General features: G+C 42.1%; 1 protein-coding gene across 2 annotated transcripts in view; it reads right to left on the bottom strand.

The window, feature by feature from the left end:
- cdk14 (cyclin dependent kinase 14) overlaps window positions 1–18,270 on the bottom strand; it is a 190,468-nt gene that overhangs the window by 152,262 nt on the left and 19,936 nt on the right. For both annotated transcript variants that reach the window (XM_080427709.1, XM_080427708.1), the window contains 2 exons: window positions 13,768–13,862; window positions 7,583–7,645 (listed from right to left, as the gene is read on the bottom strand). In XM_080427709.1, the coding sequence (XP_080283835.1) occupies window positions 7,583–7,645; window positions 13,768–13,862 (158 nt within the window). The remainder of the gene's footprint in view (window positions 1–7,582; window positions 7,646–13,767; window positions 13,863–18,270) is intronic.

Below are 18,270 nucleotides of genomic sequence, written 5' to 3'. Positions count from 1 at the left end.
AAGCCCACTTCAAAAGCAAAGGCAGCCACTGAAGCATCATTCCGGGTCAGCCATATGCTCATTCAAAGTAACAAGTAAAAAGTGTGGTCTTTACTGAGTTGAGTGGTGCATTATGCCTTCATGTGACTGTATGCTTTGTTATAAAATGTTTGTGGTAAAGACTAAAGAGTACCAAACATTCTCTTCTTTGCAATTAAACTTCTTCCAATGTGGAGTAATTGGAATGATACATAAATGCATTCATTGATTTAGAAACAGTTCTAATGCCTTAATGTTGTTATTTAGCCCCCATAGGTACATTTGAAAGTATTTTCAGCAATGGGATAATACATTTTTGGTTGGTAAATCACGTTGAACTCGCAATTTTAAAAGTAGTCCTAAAGTCAAAAAAGTGTAGGCACCCAAACTTTAGTGCTTAACTAAACCCAGCAGTAGCAGCAGTCATCCCTGAGGAGTCATTGACGTCCACAATTACACCCCTATATGGAAGCCTGCAGGATAGTGCTGAGTGGGCCGCTGTACAGCGGTGCAGGCTGATGTGTGTCGATACGCAACATTAAGGCCAGCAGCGTACAGACGCTCTTTGGGACAGATATGGGACCTGGACACACTGGCTGGCAGATGGTAGCCTCTTCTCACTCCATTTAACACTGCTTTCTTAAGCCTCTTCCCTTTACTGGCGTCTTCACCGTCCCCCCCAACGCACCCCACCCCACCCCACCCCACCATCCCTGCAATCAGCAAAGTGTCGCTTTTAAAGATTCCACAATGACTCCATGACTCCCTAAGGTTTCCTTTGTCTTTTGGGGTGTCCAAAACTGGATTTTTTTTGTCACAAAATGTAATACTTTTCATTGGTTCGATCTATGTTTTTGGCCATGTCATCATAGACAACATTAAAAAAAAATGTTGGTCAACAATAGTGAAAATGGCAGATACACAAGCCAATCGTAGAGCGACTGATTTGTCTATGTTTGACCATTTTTTAAAGTATAAGATGGGGCATTAATATTTGTAAAACCCACAGAAAGATGTAAAGTGTGACTAATAGCATTGATTTATGAAGCAAACAAACAAACAAAAACTGAACATGGAGATACAAGGTTGTGTGTGTGTGTGTGTGTTATGGATGCACAAACAGTATGAATCAGTCATGCAAACATAACGCACACACATCTGCCTCTTCTTCTCTCTCTACTCATTTCCATTCTTTTTGGCCCAAATCAGTCAGTTTGCATGCATGGCCTGCCGAGCAGCACAGAGAATGAGATTTCACCAATTAGGCTACGGTCTGTACAACACCAGCACTGGAAGAAGTACTCACATGTTTTACTTGAGTAAAAGTAGAAATACCACAAATAATGTTACAAATAAAGACCTGTATTCAAAAGTTTACTTAAAAAAACGTTACGTAAAAGTACAAAATGTATTGGGCTTCAAGTACCAAAAGTAAAAGTAGGCCTACTCATCATACAGAAGGCATTATGTTACTATAATTATTAACCATTTAAACCATATTTTATACTTAATAGCCGATCCACTAGAATTTTTTTGTATTAATAATTGTGTTAATTATCCTATATTAAAATTTGCTTAAAGGAGGACCAGCAGGCAGGCGGGCAGGCGGACGGACCTCTGACATCACGCTCATGTCACCATGACTCAGCCATAACCATGAGGACCAATGCAGCTACGCCCAAATATGGAGTGTGTTGTCTAACCTCAATGTGTCGTCATGGCATCAGGTGCAAACAAATCACTCAGCTCCATATATGGGCACAAAAGGGGGCGTGCCCATGTGTATATGGGCATATACTGATGACATCAGGGATCTCCATATATGGGCATAAAAGGTACAAGGACTGACAGATACGGAGATCTCCATATATGGCTATATCAGTCGGATTGGCGGTGTGACGTAGGTGTGAGGGCCGCGTAGCTGCCGGAATTTCTAGTTAATATAAATATGACATCTGATCTAATATAAAGCACTGTCAAAAGTAAAATATTTGCCTGGAGATGTAGTGGAGTAGACGTATAAAGATGTATTAAGAAATGGAAATACTGAAGTAAAGTAAAAGTTCCTCAAAATTGTACTTATGTATTAGTACTTGGGTAAATGTACTTAGTTACTTTCCACCACTGAGAAGTATTAGCCTTGGGTCTGAACAGTGCATTTGAGCTGCTCATTGCTTTACTCTGAAACTGGATGCTCAGAGCCCTCCAGTGTGCTGCTGTCATTTTGATGTATGGCCCCCTACTTTACCCGCAAAATGAGAGGGAATATCGGGCAGGAGAGCCAGACTGGACTTCATCTCACTGATAGATAACACACAGCCTATCCTCCTCACATCTTTTTCATAATACTCGTCTCCATGGAGGAAAAGCGCTCTTAATGAGTCCGTTAGTGATAGCTATGTTATAGTTTACTTCCACTTCTGAAAGGTGGGATCCGCGAGGGGGTTCTATGGGGTCCTCAGGAAAATGAGTTAAGCCCTATTGTATACATCAGCAATTATTTATTTTTTTGGTACTTTTACTTTGGTACTTTCTGGTATATTTCAATTCCAATACTGTACTTTTACTCAATTCAAGTTAAGTTTGAATGCAGGCCTTTTTACTTGTAACAGAGGTTATTGCTATTTATACTTAAAGGGAAAGACCAAAGTAAGTTTAAGTAAGACAATATGGACACTTCTTTCACCACTGTTCATCTCACTGATAGATAACGCACAGCCTACCCAGCACCCATCTATATCAAATGCTCCGCTCAATGGAGAGAGAATAATGCTCATAATGGGTGTGATGGTGATAGCTACGTCATGGTTAGCATGGCGGTGTGCAGACAGTGCTGTTAGCGATAGATTGTTGTTGATGGGGGCTGAGGTGATAGATTATGCAAATGACTGGTGGTCAAATGCCACCGCAGAGCTTATTTCTCCCCCTCTGAAACGCCTAGTGCGGAAGAGTAATCATGCTTTATGATTTCCCGTGTCCGCACACGCACGCACACATTATAATGACAATTTCAGCATTTACGCCCTTATCCACCGCAACGTACAAGTGCGAGATCGGAATAAGCACAGTAAACATGAACTCTAGTCAGCAAACAAGGTATCTAGTCAAATAAATAGAGTGCAGAGAGAACATTGTATTAGTGCCTCAAATAAACCATATATATATATATATAGCACATACTGTATGTATAGCATATCGGGTCAACAACTAACCTAGCATCTGTCTAACGCAGTGGTTTTCAACCTTTTTCATGCCAACATGTTAATAAACATCTAAATAACATGCTGTACACATAGCCTATGTGGTGAAGGACACACACACACACACACACACACACACACACACACACACACACACACACACACACACACACACACACACACACACACACACACACACACACACACACACACACACACACACACACACACACACACACACACACACACACACACACACAGCTTAACCATTAATTATATTACAGTAGTAGTAGGAGAGTGTGTGTGTCTAAATGCTAATTTGATCCATCAGCGGCAGACTAAACGCTAATAGCTTTTATGTCCCTGATTAGTTAATAAGATGGTGGCTGAGTGACGAGGCTTCCCTCACAAAGCACTCTAATGAAGGAAATTAAACTGCAGCCGTCTGCTCGTCCGTCCGCTGTGATGCGCTTTGTAAGATCTGCTATTTTTTTTTAGAAAAACCTATTATTATGACACACACAGAATAGGGCACGCTAGGGTTCATGTGGTTATGCCATTCAATCTGGGAATGCATACTGTGTCATTTTAGATTTTCTTTAGCTATAACCATTATTTGATACTTTGGGCTATTCAGAAATAGCAGATCTACAAGCTCATAGCGCGGCACGAGTGCCACACTAAGAGCTTGTAGATCTGTTATTTTTTTGAAAAATCTTGAAGATTTGATTAAATCTTTGAATATATATATATTTTTAAAGCAAAACATTTTTACTCAAATATTTGCTTCTGGGGGTTCTACAAATGTCTACAAAACAGTTTTTTGAGGGGAAAAAAACGTGTATATATATATATATATATATATATATATATGCTATATATCAGTGGTTCTCAAACCCTTTCTTGTCCGCGGACCCCAATCCAGTATGCCCCAATCTCAAAAAAAAAAGAGATTTTCCAAGGACCCCCACAGAAGCAAAGATTCGAGATCCCAGATTGAATGGGTTAAACCATTTCTAAAGCCAAAAATTCCTGAAGCGCTGCCGACAAAAGTAGCAAAATTGCCGATCTATTAGAAGCTTGTTGTGTGAGCTTGTAGATCTGCTATTTTTGCTACTTTGGATTCTTTCTTTTTTTTACTTAAAGTGAAAAGTATTATTACAATAGCTTGTGACTAAATAATAACTACATCGGATCCAGTGGAACACAGGTTCTTCCCCCCAACCCCCCCCCCCCCCATTTTCTGAAAAGTAACTGTTTTGGACATACAAGGTTTCCTACGGCAATGATTATGATGGACTTAATGAGGCCGAGGAGGGAGGGAGGGAGGGAGGGGGTGTTGGCACGACGTGCCGCCCGCCCGCGCACGTGGATGATGATGATGCCACACAAGCCTACGTATACACCCGTTATGTAACAAACCGCTCACACCTTTTGTCAGCACAGATTTATGCTAAGTACTACTTTCTTCTCCTTGCTGTTGACAGCAGCGGTGTCGAGATTACTGTGAATAAATTAGGATTATCCTGAGAGAGAGGGTGTGTGTGTGTGTGTGTGTGTGTGTGTGTGTGTGTGTGTGTGTGTGTGTGTGTGTGTGTGTGTGTGTGTGTGTGTGTGTGTGTGTGTGTGTGTGTGTGTGTGTGCGTGCGTGTGTGTGCGTGTGTGTGAGAGAGGGGTGTATAGTGGGGCGTGTTGTTGGTGGTGTTGGAACGACACCTGTGTTGCTGACTATCAGTCTGCTGACAGCTTTGGCTGACTTGACGACGGTGTCCCTTAGGATCTCGTCGTCACGCGCCGGAAACCTCGGCGTGCATGACGTCCACCCGCGGGACGCTGAAGTGACACTGTCACTTCAAACCACAACCAGCCAGACACACAGACCCACAGTTATCTTTTAAACCGTGGCTGAGGGAGGAAACAAAACATCTTCCAAGCACTACATAGATTACGGTCTCAAAACCTTAATTTCAACTCACTAAATCCCATGACGTCGCATGACGGGAGACTCTAGGTATGTCAAAGGGTGCGTTTAAATCGTTCGGCGTCTCCGGGACTTGCTTTCCAGTGTTTACCCAGTATAATTGACATAATCACCCATGTGGAAACGGGGATAAGCGTGCACAGTAAAATCCTCAGTGTTCATTTAACTCTGATGACGAGTGCACATGATGGAAAGGATTTTGATGATGCACAGCCTGGTCCAGAGAGAGGGTACAGCTACACAACACCAACACAACTACACAACACCAACGCAACTACACAACACCAACACGACTACACAACAACAAGGAGGTCCAGAGAACTCTCAGAGAGAGAGACAGAGGGGCAGGTGGGAGGAACAGACAAGAGCAGGGAGGTCGTCTAATGATCTGGCAGATAACTGGAAAACAAACACTCTACAAGGAGTGTGCGTGTGTGCGTGTGCACGTGCATGCGTGTACTTGTTTCACTATAGCCTACTTGCGAGGGCCACAATGTAGTAGAATTAGAGAAATAGATGTTGTGAGAAAATTTTTGCTGGTCCTACCAAGATAAATTATTGTTTTCGTGGTTTAATTTTATTGGGGGGGAGTTAGGCCTAGAGGTTAGGTTTAGGGGGTTGGGGTTAGGGTTAGGCCTTTAGAGGTTAGGTTTAGGGGGGTTGGGGTTAGGGTTTCTGGGCCCTATGTTCACCAGTGCCTTACCCATTATCCCTAAACTTCTTTGCCATTTTTTACTATTTTTAAAAACATTTTCAATAGTTCAAATAGCCAATCTACAAGCTCAATGTAGATCAGCTAGTTGAACTATTTGAAAATGTTTTTAAAAATAGTAAGAAATGGCAAAGAAGTTTAGGGATAATGGGTAAGGAAGGCACTGGCAAAAATAGGGCCCTATGCCTAAAATGCATTCCATAAAACCACCGTTCTAAAATGTTGATGTCTTCACCAGTATAGTAATACAATCGTGTGCGCGAGTGCGTAGCGTCGTAGCATGCAGTGGAGGAGGAGGATGCGCTCATGCCAGAACCGCTTTTGCAACAGAATCAAAACGTCTTCATTCCCACTCCCACGTCCCTCTTTGAAGTCCCACTCCATGTTTAGTGGGAAAGGGAAGCCTCACACAGTTTAATAAGCCGGACGTATGGCAGACAGACAGACAGACAGACAGACAGACAGACAGACGGACAGATGGACATACGGGCGGACGGCAGCAGTTTAATTTCCCTCATTAGTGCGTTTTGTGAGGGATCGTCACTCACTCAGCCATCATCTTATTTACTAATCAGGGGCCATTAAAGCTTATTAGCGTGTCTGCTGCTTGATGGATCAAATTAGCATTCAGACACAAACACACTCCTACAACTACTGTAACATAATTAATGGTGCGTGTGTCATCTTAACTCAACACAACTTCACTGTCACATCATGGGTTTTTACAGTAGGGTTGGGTATTGCCTACAACCTCACGGATATGATACGCATCACAATAGAGGCTGCGATACAATAATTATCACGATACACGTTGGGTTTTGAATAATGACCACGTCCATGTTGTTTCTCCCAGGAAAAAAAAATCTTAATGTTTAAGTGTTAACGTGTGGAATGTGGAATGCCCTGACACCCTCCCTTAAAACAATGTGGATCACTGGCAACCTCCAACACAGGCCTAAAAATACTAGCCTGGCATTGGCCAGACTGATAACGTAGGATTCACTCTCACGTTCCTCCCCGGTATCAGTCTGGACTTCGGCCCATAGGGAGCGAGTATGAGAAATCAGAACATGATTTTGATGCTTTTCACTGTTCTACGGACAGCAGTTGAAACGCAGTCACTGATTGGCCCGATCATTTTCGGATTTATCATACTCGCTCCCTATGGGCCGAAGTCCAGACTGATACCGGGGAGGAACGTAAGAGTGAATCCACGTTATCAGTCTGGCCAATGCCAGGCTATAAAAATACATCTTTCAGGAGGCCAAAAGGAGGCCAAAAGGACTAACTTTTTTCCCATTAGAAGGAGATGGCATTTACTGCTGCCATGTATTTCTCTTTCCCCTTTTTCTTCTTTGTACGTATAGTGTTTTAAGATTTGTTGATGATATTGTATTTTGGTGTTATTATTATGCTATGTTGATGAATTGAATACATAGGACCACAATGGAAAGACAGAGGGCAGAGAGAGAGAGAAACATTGGAGAGATGTGAAAACAGGACATGGCAGTTACTGTAGGGCTGGAGCCACCAGCAGGCAGCATCCCTGGTGTAATGTTTGTGCTCAGTGAACAACAGAGCCACTGATCAGTGTCCTGTAGAAGGAAACTAATGGAAGAGACTGTGCTGTCGGGTGCTGGGAGCAGTATACTGTACTGTACTGGCACATACCTTTACGTTGTCTGGATGCAGACCCCCGGGGTGCTTGTCCATGTACTGACACAGGTCTGTGTGCTGTGGAAAAACAGGAAAACAGGACAAATTGAACAATCATTATAAAAGCTGCACGTTTCTTCATCAGACGGAAGTGAACACAGAGACAATCAACAAGATCACATAGAATGCATTGCAGCTGTTAACGGACAACAAGCTCACATGTGTCCAATCAGGTCCATTATATGGTCCATGATCAGCAATACAATTGAGAGATGGCAATATAGAGACCCCACAAGAAGTCACTGCTCAAGTATGATTGTATACATAATATGAAAACCCTGTTCATTTGTGAGATGGCAACATAGATTGCAGGACAGACAGACAAGCGCACACACACACACACACACACACACACACACACACACACACACACACACACACACACACACACACACACACACACACACACACACACACACACACACACACACACACACACACACACACACACACACACACACACACACACACACACACACACACACAAAGACAAAGAACAATGTTAATTCAGTCAGACACTCTGGTCAAGAGGAAGCTGCAGCAGCTTTTCAATCTGCTGCAGTCAGAGACAGGAATGACCTCCTACACAAACGCTTTGATCCCTACATCACTCAGCTTCTATTATCAATTATGGATATTCTAAAAGACAAAAGTTGCCGTCTTATATAGATTGCTATTCTGTTTATTTGTGTTTTCGGGTCTCTGCAAGTAATGCATGGTTACATTTATGTTTTATTGTGTTTTTTTTATATTGATTGTGCTCTTGCTTTTACTGTGCTTTTGCGTTTTATTTGCTTTTACCCTGATTGATCTATTTTAGCCCCTGTTTCCCCTTTCCCTCATAAGGCCTTGCCTTTTGCCAGTCCACAATTGTAAATAAGACTCATTCCTTAAAGATTAAATATGTGTTGGCTATTAAAAATAATGTTTGGAAAATATTGAACGTGTGAGAACTACTGATTTAGAAGGCATTTTGTAGAATCGGTCTCAGGTCTTAATGGGTTACGGTAAAAAGAAAGAAAAGAAAACCCTGTATTGCAGTAATATTGCATTGTATCTGGTGGTGTGGCTCTGCTCCCATGATGCTACAGAGATGACAGAATAATCTGGGCAAGCATGACAGACTCTGAGATCACAACCCCCCTGAAGCAGAGCCTAAATACGCACAGTTATTACATTGATGACATGATAATAGACAAACACCCCTCATAGGGCAGAACCTATACAGAAACGTAAATAACATGATACAATACATAGGCTACTGTATGAATATGCAGCTCATAGTGTTGCGCTATTACCTTGTAGATCTGCTATTTGTTTTTGAAAAATCGTGAAAATGAGTGCAAATCTTTAGTTTGAAAATATATGCATTTTTAAAGCAAACATTTGTAACTCAAATCTTTGCTTCTGGGGATTTTACAATGTCTTCTAAATCCTAGAAAACTTATTTTGCTATAACATCAGTGGTTATCAAATGTTTTTCATGTCAAGGACCCCCAAAATTATATGTATTTGGCCGCCAACCCCTATTTGAAAATATTTTGTTCCAGGGACCCCCCAGAAGCAAAGATTTGAGTTAAAAAAATGTGATTTAAAAAATATATATATTCAAAGATTTGCACACATTTTCACAAGCTTGTAGACAGTTCAACTTTTGGAGAGGAGCGTTGCTCTTTTGATCCTCCTGGCTGTGTCTGACAACCCGGTAATTTATGACCTGACATTGTTTACCGTTGTTTCAGCCAAGCTATGTGTGTTAATAACATAGATCAGGATATTTTGAGCGCATCAATGGTTGATGGGTTTGAACGTTGTGGGTGTTAATAAACGCTGCATGCGAAGCACTGTGTGGACATGATATCTACGGCGCTCCTCAGCTCAAAAGGCGTTCTCGGTGGACACGGCGCCTTTAAAGTTAAAGGAGCAGGATAAACGCTAAAGGAAATGTCATCTTTGTTTACCGTCACTCCCCGAGTGACACTGGTGGTACTGGCAAAAAAAAAAGATAATCAATAGCCTAGGTGTACAACACCTTGTACGCTGTACACCTCGAGTCACTGTCGCCGACTAAAGTATGTGCGCAGCTGGACGAAACGACACCGCAGACATGAACTCAATCACACCGCGGCCCCCATGTCTCTTCTAGCAAAGCGTTTATGTCTGCCTTGTTTATCAGGCTGAATGATATCTGCTCGCTATCGACAGAGATGTCTGCCACGAGAACCTTTGGGGGACGCCAGGCCTATAACGCAATTGTCTCTGAGTGGAGGGGGGCGGTGACTGTGTGTGTTAGATCAGTGAATGGTGTGTGTCACCAGGCGTGTGGCTGCAGTGTGGTATTTACTAACTGCTGCCACCGCTGGGTCCCATAGACCCCCAGATAAATGTCTACGCTCTCATGAATAATTCACATTGCAGCTCAAACAAGCCTGTCCATCTGACTGGAAAACACCAGCACTCTCTCTCTCTCTATCCATCTCTACTTCTTTCTCGCTCTATTTTTCTTTCTCTCTCTCCCTCTCTCCCTCTCTCTCTCTCTCTCTCTCTCTCTCTCTCCCCCCCCCCCCCTTTTTGTCATTGTATTTTGTCTCGAAAATCTCTTGCTCATCCTTGGCCACCCTGTCTCTCCCTCTCTTTCTTTCTCTCCCTCCCTCGCTCTCCCATTCCCTGTCCGTCCCATCTCTCTCTCTCTCTCTCTCTCTCTCGCTCACTCACTCTCTAACACATGCACCCTCGCTCTCCTTGTCAATCATCATTAGTCTCTGGAGGAGAGAAATGAATTGATTTGGCTGGCTGGGTGAGAAGCCAGTCTGTATGTAAAGCAGCAGTCCTCTGTCTGGAGGACTGAAGCACAGAGAGAGGACTGAAGCACAGAGAGAGGACTGAACAGCAGTGGTGAAACTGACGCTGCAAACAAGGTTACGGTGCAACACAACTAGGGCTGTCACCATTACATATTTAAGTTGACGATTAATTGTCACTCAAATAATTGTGATAAACGATTTAATTGTGTTTGGCCATTGAACGTTGGAACATATGAAGTCTTTTAGGCTTTGTAATAAAACAGGCACAGGGCAGATTTGACAAATAACTGAAATATACAATTATTGACATATTTGATCATTCTTATACAAAGCAGAAATAGCTGATCTACAAGCTTACAAGGTGTCACAAAGTGACTCGTTGTAAGCTTGCAGATCTGCTAGTTCTGCTTTTTTAATATTTGAAAATGTGTACAAATATTTTAACATGGAGACGATTATGACAATTATGCAAACATCTCAAATAATTGCGATTAGACGATTATGTAATAACTGTGACAGGCCTAAACACAACATCTCTTTTTGCTTTTGCATTATCTCCCCCCATTTCAGTCAAATAGTCTCTCTTCCATGTTACATATTATACATGAGTGGAAAATGAGGTAAATCCCCATATTCATAAGACTCGTGGCTCAAAGCAACTTCAAGTGAATCTTCATAGCGTTGATGTGATACGCTACTTATGACATTTTCTTTTTCAATGCGTATCCATCAGTTTGTCACACAGACTATAGCTCACACTGCTAGTTTAAACAAGGGTTTTACGCTCTCAGAGTTAAATGAACACTCTGGGTTTTAACAGTGTACCATCTTTACTGGACAGAAGGTTGATGCTCTGACATGCCAAGGTCATGTCTTCTTAACGATGCTAGTTCAGCTTTAGTTTGAAGAGCTGTCTCTACATCAGGTGATCAGTCACATGCACACTTTATCTCACTGTTTCCCAAACAGTGAGATAAAGTCAAGGAGTCGAGTTCATTTAGAGCACCTCCACCTCCACGCCGACCTCTCCTCCTCTCTGGAATGGAGTGGTTGTGTTTTAACACAGAGCCCAGGCCAGATGTCTCTCTGTACCCTGATCCTCATTAATGTCTCTCTGACTGGAAAACACCAGCACTCTCTCTCTCTCTCTCTCTCTCGAATGCATAGGACTTTTACTTTGTCTCTGTCGGGTGGAAACCTCATATGTCCAAAACTGCTACTTTTGATGTTTTTTTTGTGACGCTGTAGTATGATCAAGTGGGGCGTTAATTAACGAAAAAACAAAAAGTTACAATATGGAGATAAGAGGTTTCTGCCCGACAGCAACGACTCTTAACAAAGTATGGCTACACTGTGGTGGTATTACTACTTCTCCACCAGTGTGTGTGTGTGTGTGTGTGTGTGTGTGTGTGTGTGTGTGTGTGTGTGTGTGTGTGTGTGTGTGTGTGTGTGTGTGTGTGTGTGTGTGTGTGTGTGTGTGTGTGTGTGTGTGTGTGTGTGTGTGTGTGTGCTGTCCACTGCATCGCTGCACCACTAACATCAAAGATGAACCTAATTAGAAAAGCCGGAGCTCAGAGCTTTGAAGGAAGAAAACACTCATCAGTTACTTGTACCTCCCTGCTGCAGTGGTTCTCAAACTTTTTTCATGTCAAGGACCCCCAAATGGAGATGTATTTGACCACGGACCCCCATCTGAAAATATTTTGTGCCAGGGACCCCAAGATTTGTGTTATAATGTTTAAAAAATATTCCAAAATGTTCTCTTCTTTTTCCCCTAGATTTTTTTAAAACAGCCAATCTACAAGCTCACAACGCATCGCATTGTGATGCGTTGTGAGCTTGTTGATTGGCTGGGGACCCCCTCAAGGACCCGACAGTGCCCTAGTGGAGTGTACAGTATTAATGTGTTCCTGTTTAAATAGGATTCCTCTCTCTCAGTTGCTGTTGCTGCTATGGCTGTTTTTTTTTACCCAAGTAAAGGTAGCAATACCACAATGTAGAAATACTCTGTTACAGGTACAGTAAATGGCCTGTGTTCAAAATGTTCCTTGAGTAAAAAGCACAAAAGTATTGCCATCAAAATAGAATTGCAATACAATGGTAAGTACTGATTATGAATAGTAAAAAATAAAAAATAGTTACTAAAGTTGTCAAATAATTGTAGAGTAAAAAGTACAATATTTTCCTCAGACATTTAGTGGAGTAGAAGTATAAAGTATTAAAAAAAATTATACTCAAGTGAAGTACAGAGGACCACAATGGAAATAAACCCCTTGGGCTTTATTGTGTTTTTATCCTCAGTGATGCTATTGACTGTACTGTATGTCGGGAAAGTGCTTTTGTGATCTTTTTATGTGATGTCACCAAAAAAAAGAATCAATCAATCAATAAAGTAAAAGTACAACAAAAACGGTACTCAAGTACAGCACTTATAACCCATTAAAACCGGGTAAGCATCTGTGTAATTTTAGATTTTAGAGTTGGCTATTCAAAAACAGAAGATATACAAGCTTGTACATCTGCTATTTTGGAACATTTTTAAAAAATCTTGAAAGTGTGAGAAAGTACTGATTTAGAAGGCATTTGTAGAATCAGCCTCAGATCTTAATGGGTTAATAAACTGCACATCTGTGGAACGCTGCTAAAAAACTGTGTGGATATAGTAAAAAATGGCCGCCGAGTTGCCATGGCTTTTCCCGCTGGGCATAAACAAGCACGCCACTAGTGTTTATAATATGGCTGCCCTGCCATGGTACCCAGACCGAGGCTGTGGAAAAACCCAAGCGAGCGTAGGTCCCGTTTTTAAGATGTGGAGGCTAAACATTCCTGAACCGTCCCATAAACAAAGAGCACGTCTACAGAAATAACCGGAGCTTGTGTTGCTTTGGGAGAGAGAGAGGCTATTAAAGAAAACACTGGAACGCACATATAAGCTCTTCTTGAAGGCCAAGGTCAGTCAGCTCAATCAAACCGTGATGGATCGCTCAACTCTTATTTCTTAATATAAAACTGTCTCCTTTGAAAAGTTCATATGAATTCATGTGAACCTTCAATTTGAGCAAAGACACATGCACGCACATGCACACGCACACACACACACACACACACACACAAAACATATTTCTGAGGCTAGTTTTTGGGGGCTCACGTGGCCCAGCAAAGGGGTCTTAACTGAGTCAGCCATTCTAAACCTTTTCTAGCCTGGCATTGCCAGACTGATCACGTGGGATCACTCACCAGTTCCAATGGAGGAGGTAAACTCAAAAGGTGATGGCATTCACTACCTACAGTTAGTTTTTTTTTTTTTTGCTCTGGGTGAAGGACTGGGACACTCACCACATATTCAAAGACCAGAGTCAGGGTCTCCTTGGTGTGGATGATGTCGTGGAGGAGCACGATGTTGGAGTGCTTCAGGCCTTTCAGAAGAGATGCTGCAGAGATAGAGGAACCACAGAGATAGTGTTACATTGATTAAGATTCATTATTATTAGATTTGTACACTCTCTAGGAGCAGTGGTTCTCAAACCTTTTTCATGCCAGGGAATCCCAAATTCATATTGATATTTCCCCCCCCCCCCCCCCCCCATCTCACAAATACCTCCAGAAGCAAAGATTTGAGTTAAAAATATATATAGTCAAAGATTTGCTCCAATTTTCATGATTTGAAAAAAAAAATAGCAGATCTACAAGCTCATATCGTGGCACAAAGTGCTATGAGCTTGTATATCTGCTATTTTTGAATAACCAAAGTATAAAACAATGGTTAAATCGGGATTGTGACGCTATATTGGGGGTCCCCGGACCCCACTTTGAGAACTAATGCAAGGCATGCCAACGCTTCATGCCTTTCAGAAGAGATGCTGCAGAGAGAGAGAGAGAGATCGATAGAGGGAGGGGTTACAGAAAAAGAGGGATAGAGACAGACAGACATAAAGTAGATACACAGAAACAGAGAGAACAGAGGGAAACAATAACAATTACCATTAGAATTTAGGTAATTAGCACACGCTCTTATCCAGAGTGGTTTACAATAAAACAAGGCCAATAAACACACAAATAGAACGCAGAGAGAACAGTGCCTCAAGAAACTAGGATACCGGGTAAAACAATTAACCATTCCGTCTAGATAACTATTTTTTTTTAAAATACATTTTTATCCCATGATTTTGTAACCCCATTTTTTACACCCAGTGCCAATTGTCTATGTAATCCTGGGCAAGGGGAGAGTTTCCCTGGTTGGACGTAACTTGCTATCTAAATCACATTCTGTACATTTGTGGTAGTAAAAACTAAAACTAATCAGAGAATTAAAAAGAAAAACATGAGAACAAGTGACCATATCGTGGTCAATTGGTAGCATCAATCCAGAGAGAAGGTGGCAAGAAGGGGTACTACTGTAGTCCAGTGGCTTTATGCCATTTCTTAACTTCGTAACATACTGTACCGCTACGAAGCGGATAAAAGCCCCACATTTTGTATGAGGCTTCTTTAGGACCTACTGATGGGACGGGGAGACCCCCGTTACTGAACATGGATGGATAGACAGGATGTGAGGTGGCAACAACGTTCTGCGCTTGCCAGCGCTTTATGCTGGTGAATATCATGGTGAATATCTTCTAAATTATTTAAATAATAAACAGAATGCCAAGTAAACAAAGGAATATGGAAGAAGAGATGGAGGAGATCAGGACAACGTTGAACCGTCTGTCAGCGGAGATAGGAAAGGTCTCCAAGCAACAGATACAGCTGATCGATCTCATGGGCGAGGTGAAACACCTCAAAACAAAAACAAAGTATGGATTCTAGCCTAGGGGCCCAAATAAAAATCTAATTAAGAAAATCTCATTCAAAAACAGGCCGATACATGTTTTGTCCAATAACATTTGAACTGTAGGATTCAACCGTAGGATTCCTCTTTGGATTCCTTGGATCATGACGCAACTTCCCACAAAGGCCCCGCCCATTTCTGCTTTCAAGATTTTTCGCCATGCATATTGCGTTATCTTCAAAACACATATTTTGCTACTACAGTACTCAGATAACAGATTTTGTCCGAAAGTCACACAAATCGGCACACATGTCTTTGGTCCCGGGAAAAAAGGGGGAAAAGATTTTTTATGGTATGACCTATGATTCAAAAGTTATAGGCCAAAAAGTGAATGGGCCTGTTTTTTAATAAGATTTTTTTAATTAGATTTTTTTGGGGGGGGCCCTAGGCTAGAATCCATCAGTCATCAGTCCAGAAGCCTCATGAAAAATGTGCCGCTTTCATCCGCTTCGTAACGGTAACTTTGCTAAACCACCTGACTATACAGGGAGAGTGAAGTGCTGGGGGGCTGAGGAGTCTGAAGAGATGAGTCTTCAGATTACAGAGGAAAATTGGGTCTGCAGTCTGCAGTTATGACTGCAATGGGGAGCCAGGAGTGGAGAGAAGAGTGTAGGACGTGCGGAGCTTTGTCCAGGGTGTTTTAGAGAAGGCTCGTACATGCAGTGGTGGGAAAAGTACTCACATTTTGTACTTAAGTAAAAGTATCAATACTGCAATGTAGAAATACTCTGTTACAAGTAAAAGGCCCGTGTTCAAAATGTTACTTGAGCAAAAGTACAAAAGCATTGGCATCAAAATAAAATGTTTGAGCATAGCATATCTACAAGCTCACAATGCGTCGCATTGAGACGCGGTGTGAGCTTGTAGATCTGCTATTTTCAAATAGCCTATATAAAACAGGACTATTGTATGTTTTATAATATAATAATTTATATCTGCAAAGTAACTAAAGTTTTCAAATAATTGTAGTGGAGTAAAAAGTACAATATTTGCCTCTGAGATGTAGAAGTAAAAGTATTAAACATTGGAAATACTCCAGTAGAGTAAAAGTACCTCAAAGTTGTACTTAAGTACAGTACTTGAGTAAATGCACGTAGTTAATTTACACCACTGCGTACATGCAGCATTCCTGTGTTCTAAGAGAGCTGGAGGAGGGGGTTGTATAGGGTTGGATCAGGCCTTGAAGCTATCTATGGGGGTTTGGTTGCCTTGTAGGCCAACATCAGTGTTTTGTACTCGGATATAGAGAGAGAAAGAGACAGAGGTGTACCGGCGGGAGAGACAGACAGAAATAGATTCAGTGAGAGAGAGAAACGATATAACGGAGACAAGAGAGGCACAGAGGGAAACAAAAGGATGGAGAGAGAGAGAGAGAGAGAGAGAGAGAGAGAGAATGGGGAAACGCAGCTCATTATTGGGATGAGACACAAAAGGAATGAATCGCTGTAATCTACGCTATCATTAGCGGCATCATTACAATGCCAACGTGGGATCCTCTAGCTATATCGTATAGTGTGGCATCAAACAGCAAGACACGCTGGATGTGTGGTGGGTGTGTGTGTGTGTGTGTGTGTGTGTGTGTGTGTGTGTGTGTGTGTGTGTGTGTGTGTGTGTGTGTGTGTGTGTGAGTGTGTGTGTGTGTGTGTGTGTGTGTGTGTGTGAGAGAGAGGGGGGATTTGGGAACAGATTAATGTGAGTAGGCAAACCGAGGAGGTTGGATTTGCTGCTATAAATTCTCACACTAATTCGTCAGCTACTCTGTGATTAAATGGAAGCTGTACTGTGTGTGTGTGTGTGTGTGTGTGTGTGTGTGTGTGTGTGTGTGTGTGTGTGTGTGTGTGTGTGTGCAGAGGAGAGGAGAGGGAAGGGTTAGCTATAGACGCTGCCTGGGGCAGACCTCTTCACAGGCAAGTGAGCTCTCTGCCTATTGGGGGGGGGGGCGGAGGGGGGGGCAACTGCAATTAGCGGTAATAGTTGGTGTTACACAGCGTCAACGGTGCTTCCACTGAAACATGTATCTCTTCGCTGTCGGGGCAGAAACCTCTTATCTCCATATTCTAACTTTTCGTGTTTTTCCGTAAATTAAAGCCCCAGCATCACACAAAAGCATCAAACGTAGCTGATCTGTAAGCTCGGAATGCGGCGCGAAGTGATGTGTTTCGAGCTTGTAGGTCTGCTACTTTTGCTATTTTAATTTGAATCCTTAAAAAAATGATGTTTTTGGACATAAAGAGGTTTCCACCCGACAGAGACAATGTACAAACACTTATATTAATTATTGTTAAAGTAATACTAGGTAACGTTTTCAACAAAACTAAAGTTAAATTGTATATCTTTTGCGAGTGGCAAAAGTTTCACAACACCCACTCCGTGAATTTCACCCCCGGAAGCCTTTTATTTATATATTTTCTATTGAACGTGTACGGGGGGGACTTTCCCGGGAAAATGACGTTCCTGGCCAACGTCATGACGTCGTGGCCGACGTCCTCAGGAACTACCGCAACGGTTTCCTGTTTGGCCAGGAACTACCGCGCTATTAACAAAAAGGAACCTCACACTGATTTTAAGAGAATGTAGAATTGGGAGATCGAAAAAGAACAGAAAAAGAAAGCACAGCTCATGGTAACTAATGCTCCACTGGCTAAGAGAAACGATCCGTAGATAGTATAAAACAATTAAAAGATCGCTTTTTGAAACGCTTCCGGCTTCCGGTGAAAACGAATGGAATTCTGGGTAATCGAGGACTAGGGAAATTGTATGCAGTGACGGTAGTGACCAGCAGAGGTTGCTAAAAATCGTTATTTGTGATTTTGCATTGTACAACTTTAAAACTGAGAGATGAGTTATCCCAAGCTGCAGACCCAGCAGCACACAAGAAAGTTAGTTTGGGTTTTTGAGTGGTGCCAACCACTCCTACGCTTGACTTTGTCCTGGTGTCCGTCTGTGTGTCTGTCTGTGTGTCTGTGTGTCTGTGTGTCTGTGTGTATGAGCACGGCCTCTCTGTATGTTTG

The sequence above is a fragment of the Gymnoscopelus braueri genome (assembly GCF_963280865.1).
Source record: "Gymnoscopelus braueri genome assembly, chromosome: 4".
Classification (NCBI taxonomy): domain Eukaryota; kingdom Metazoa; phylum Chordata; class Actinopteri; order Myctophiformes; family Myctophidae; genus Gymnoscopelus; species Gymnoscopelus braueri.
Note: the sequence above shows the minus strand (reverse complement) of the source record. Positions and strands in the feature narration are given on the sequence as shown.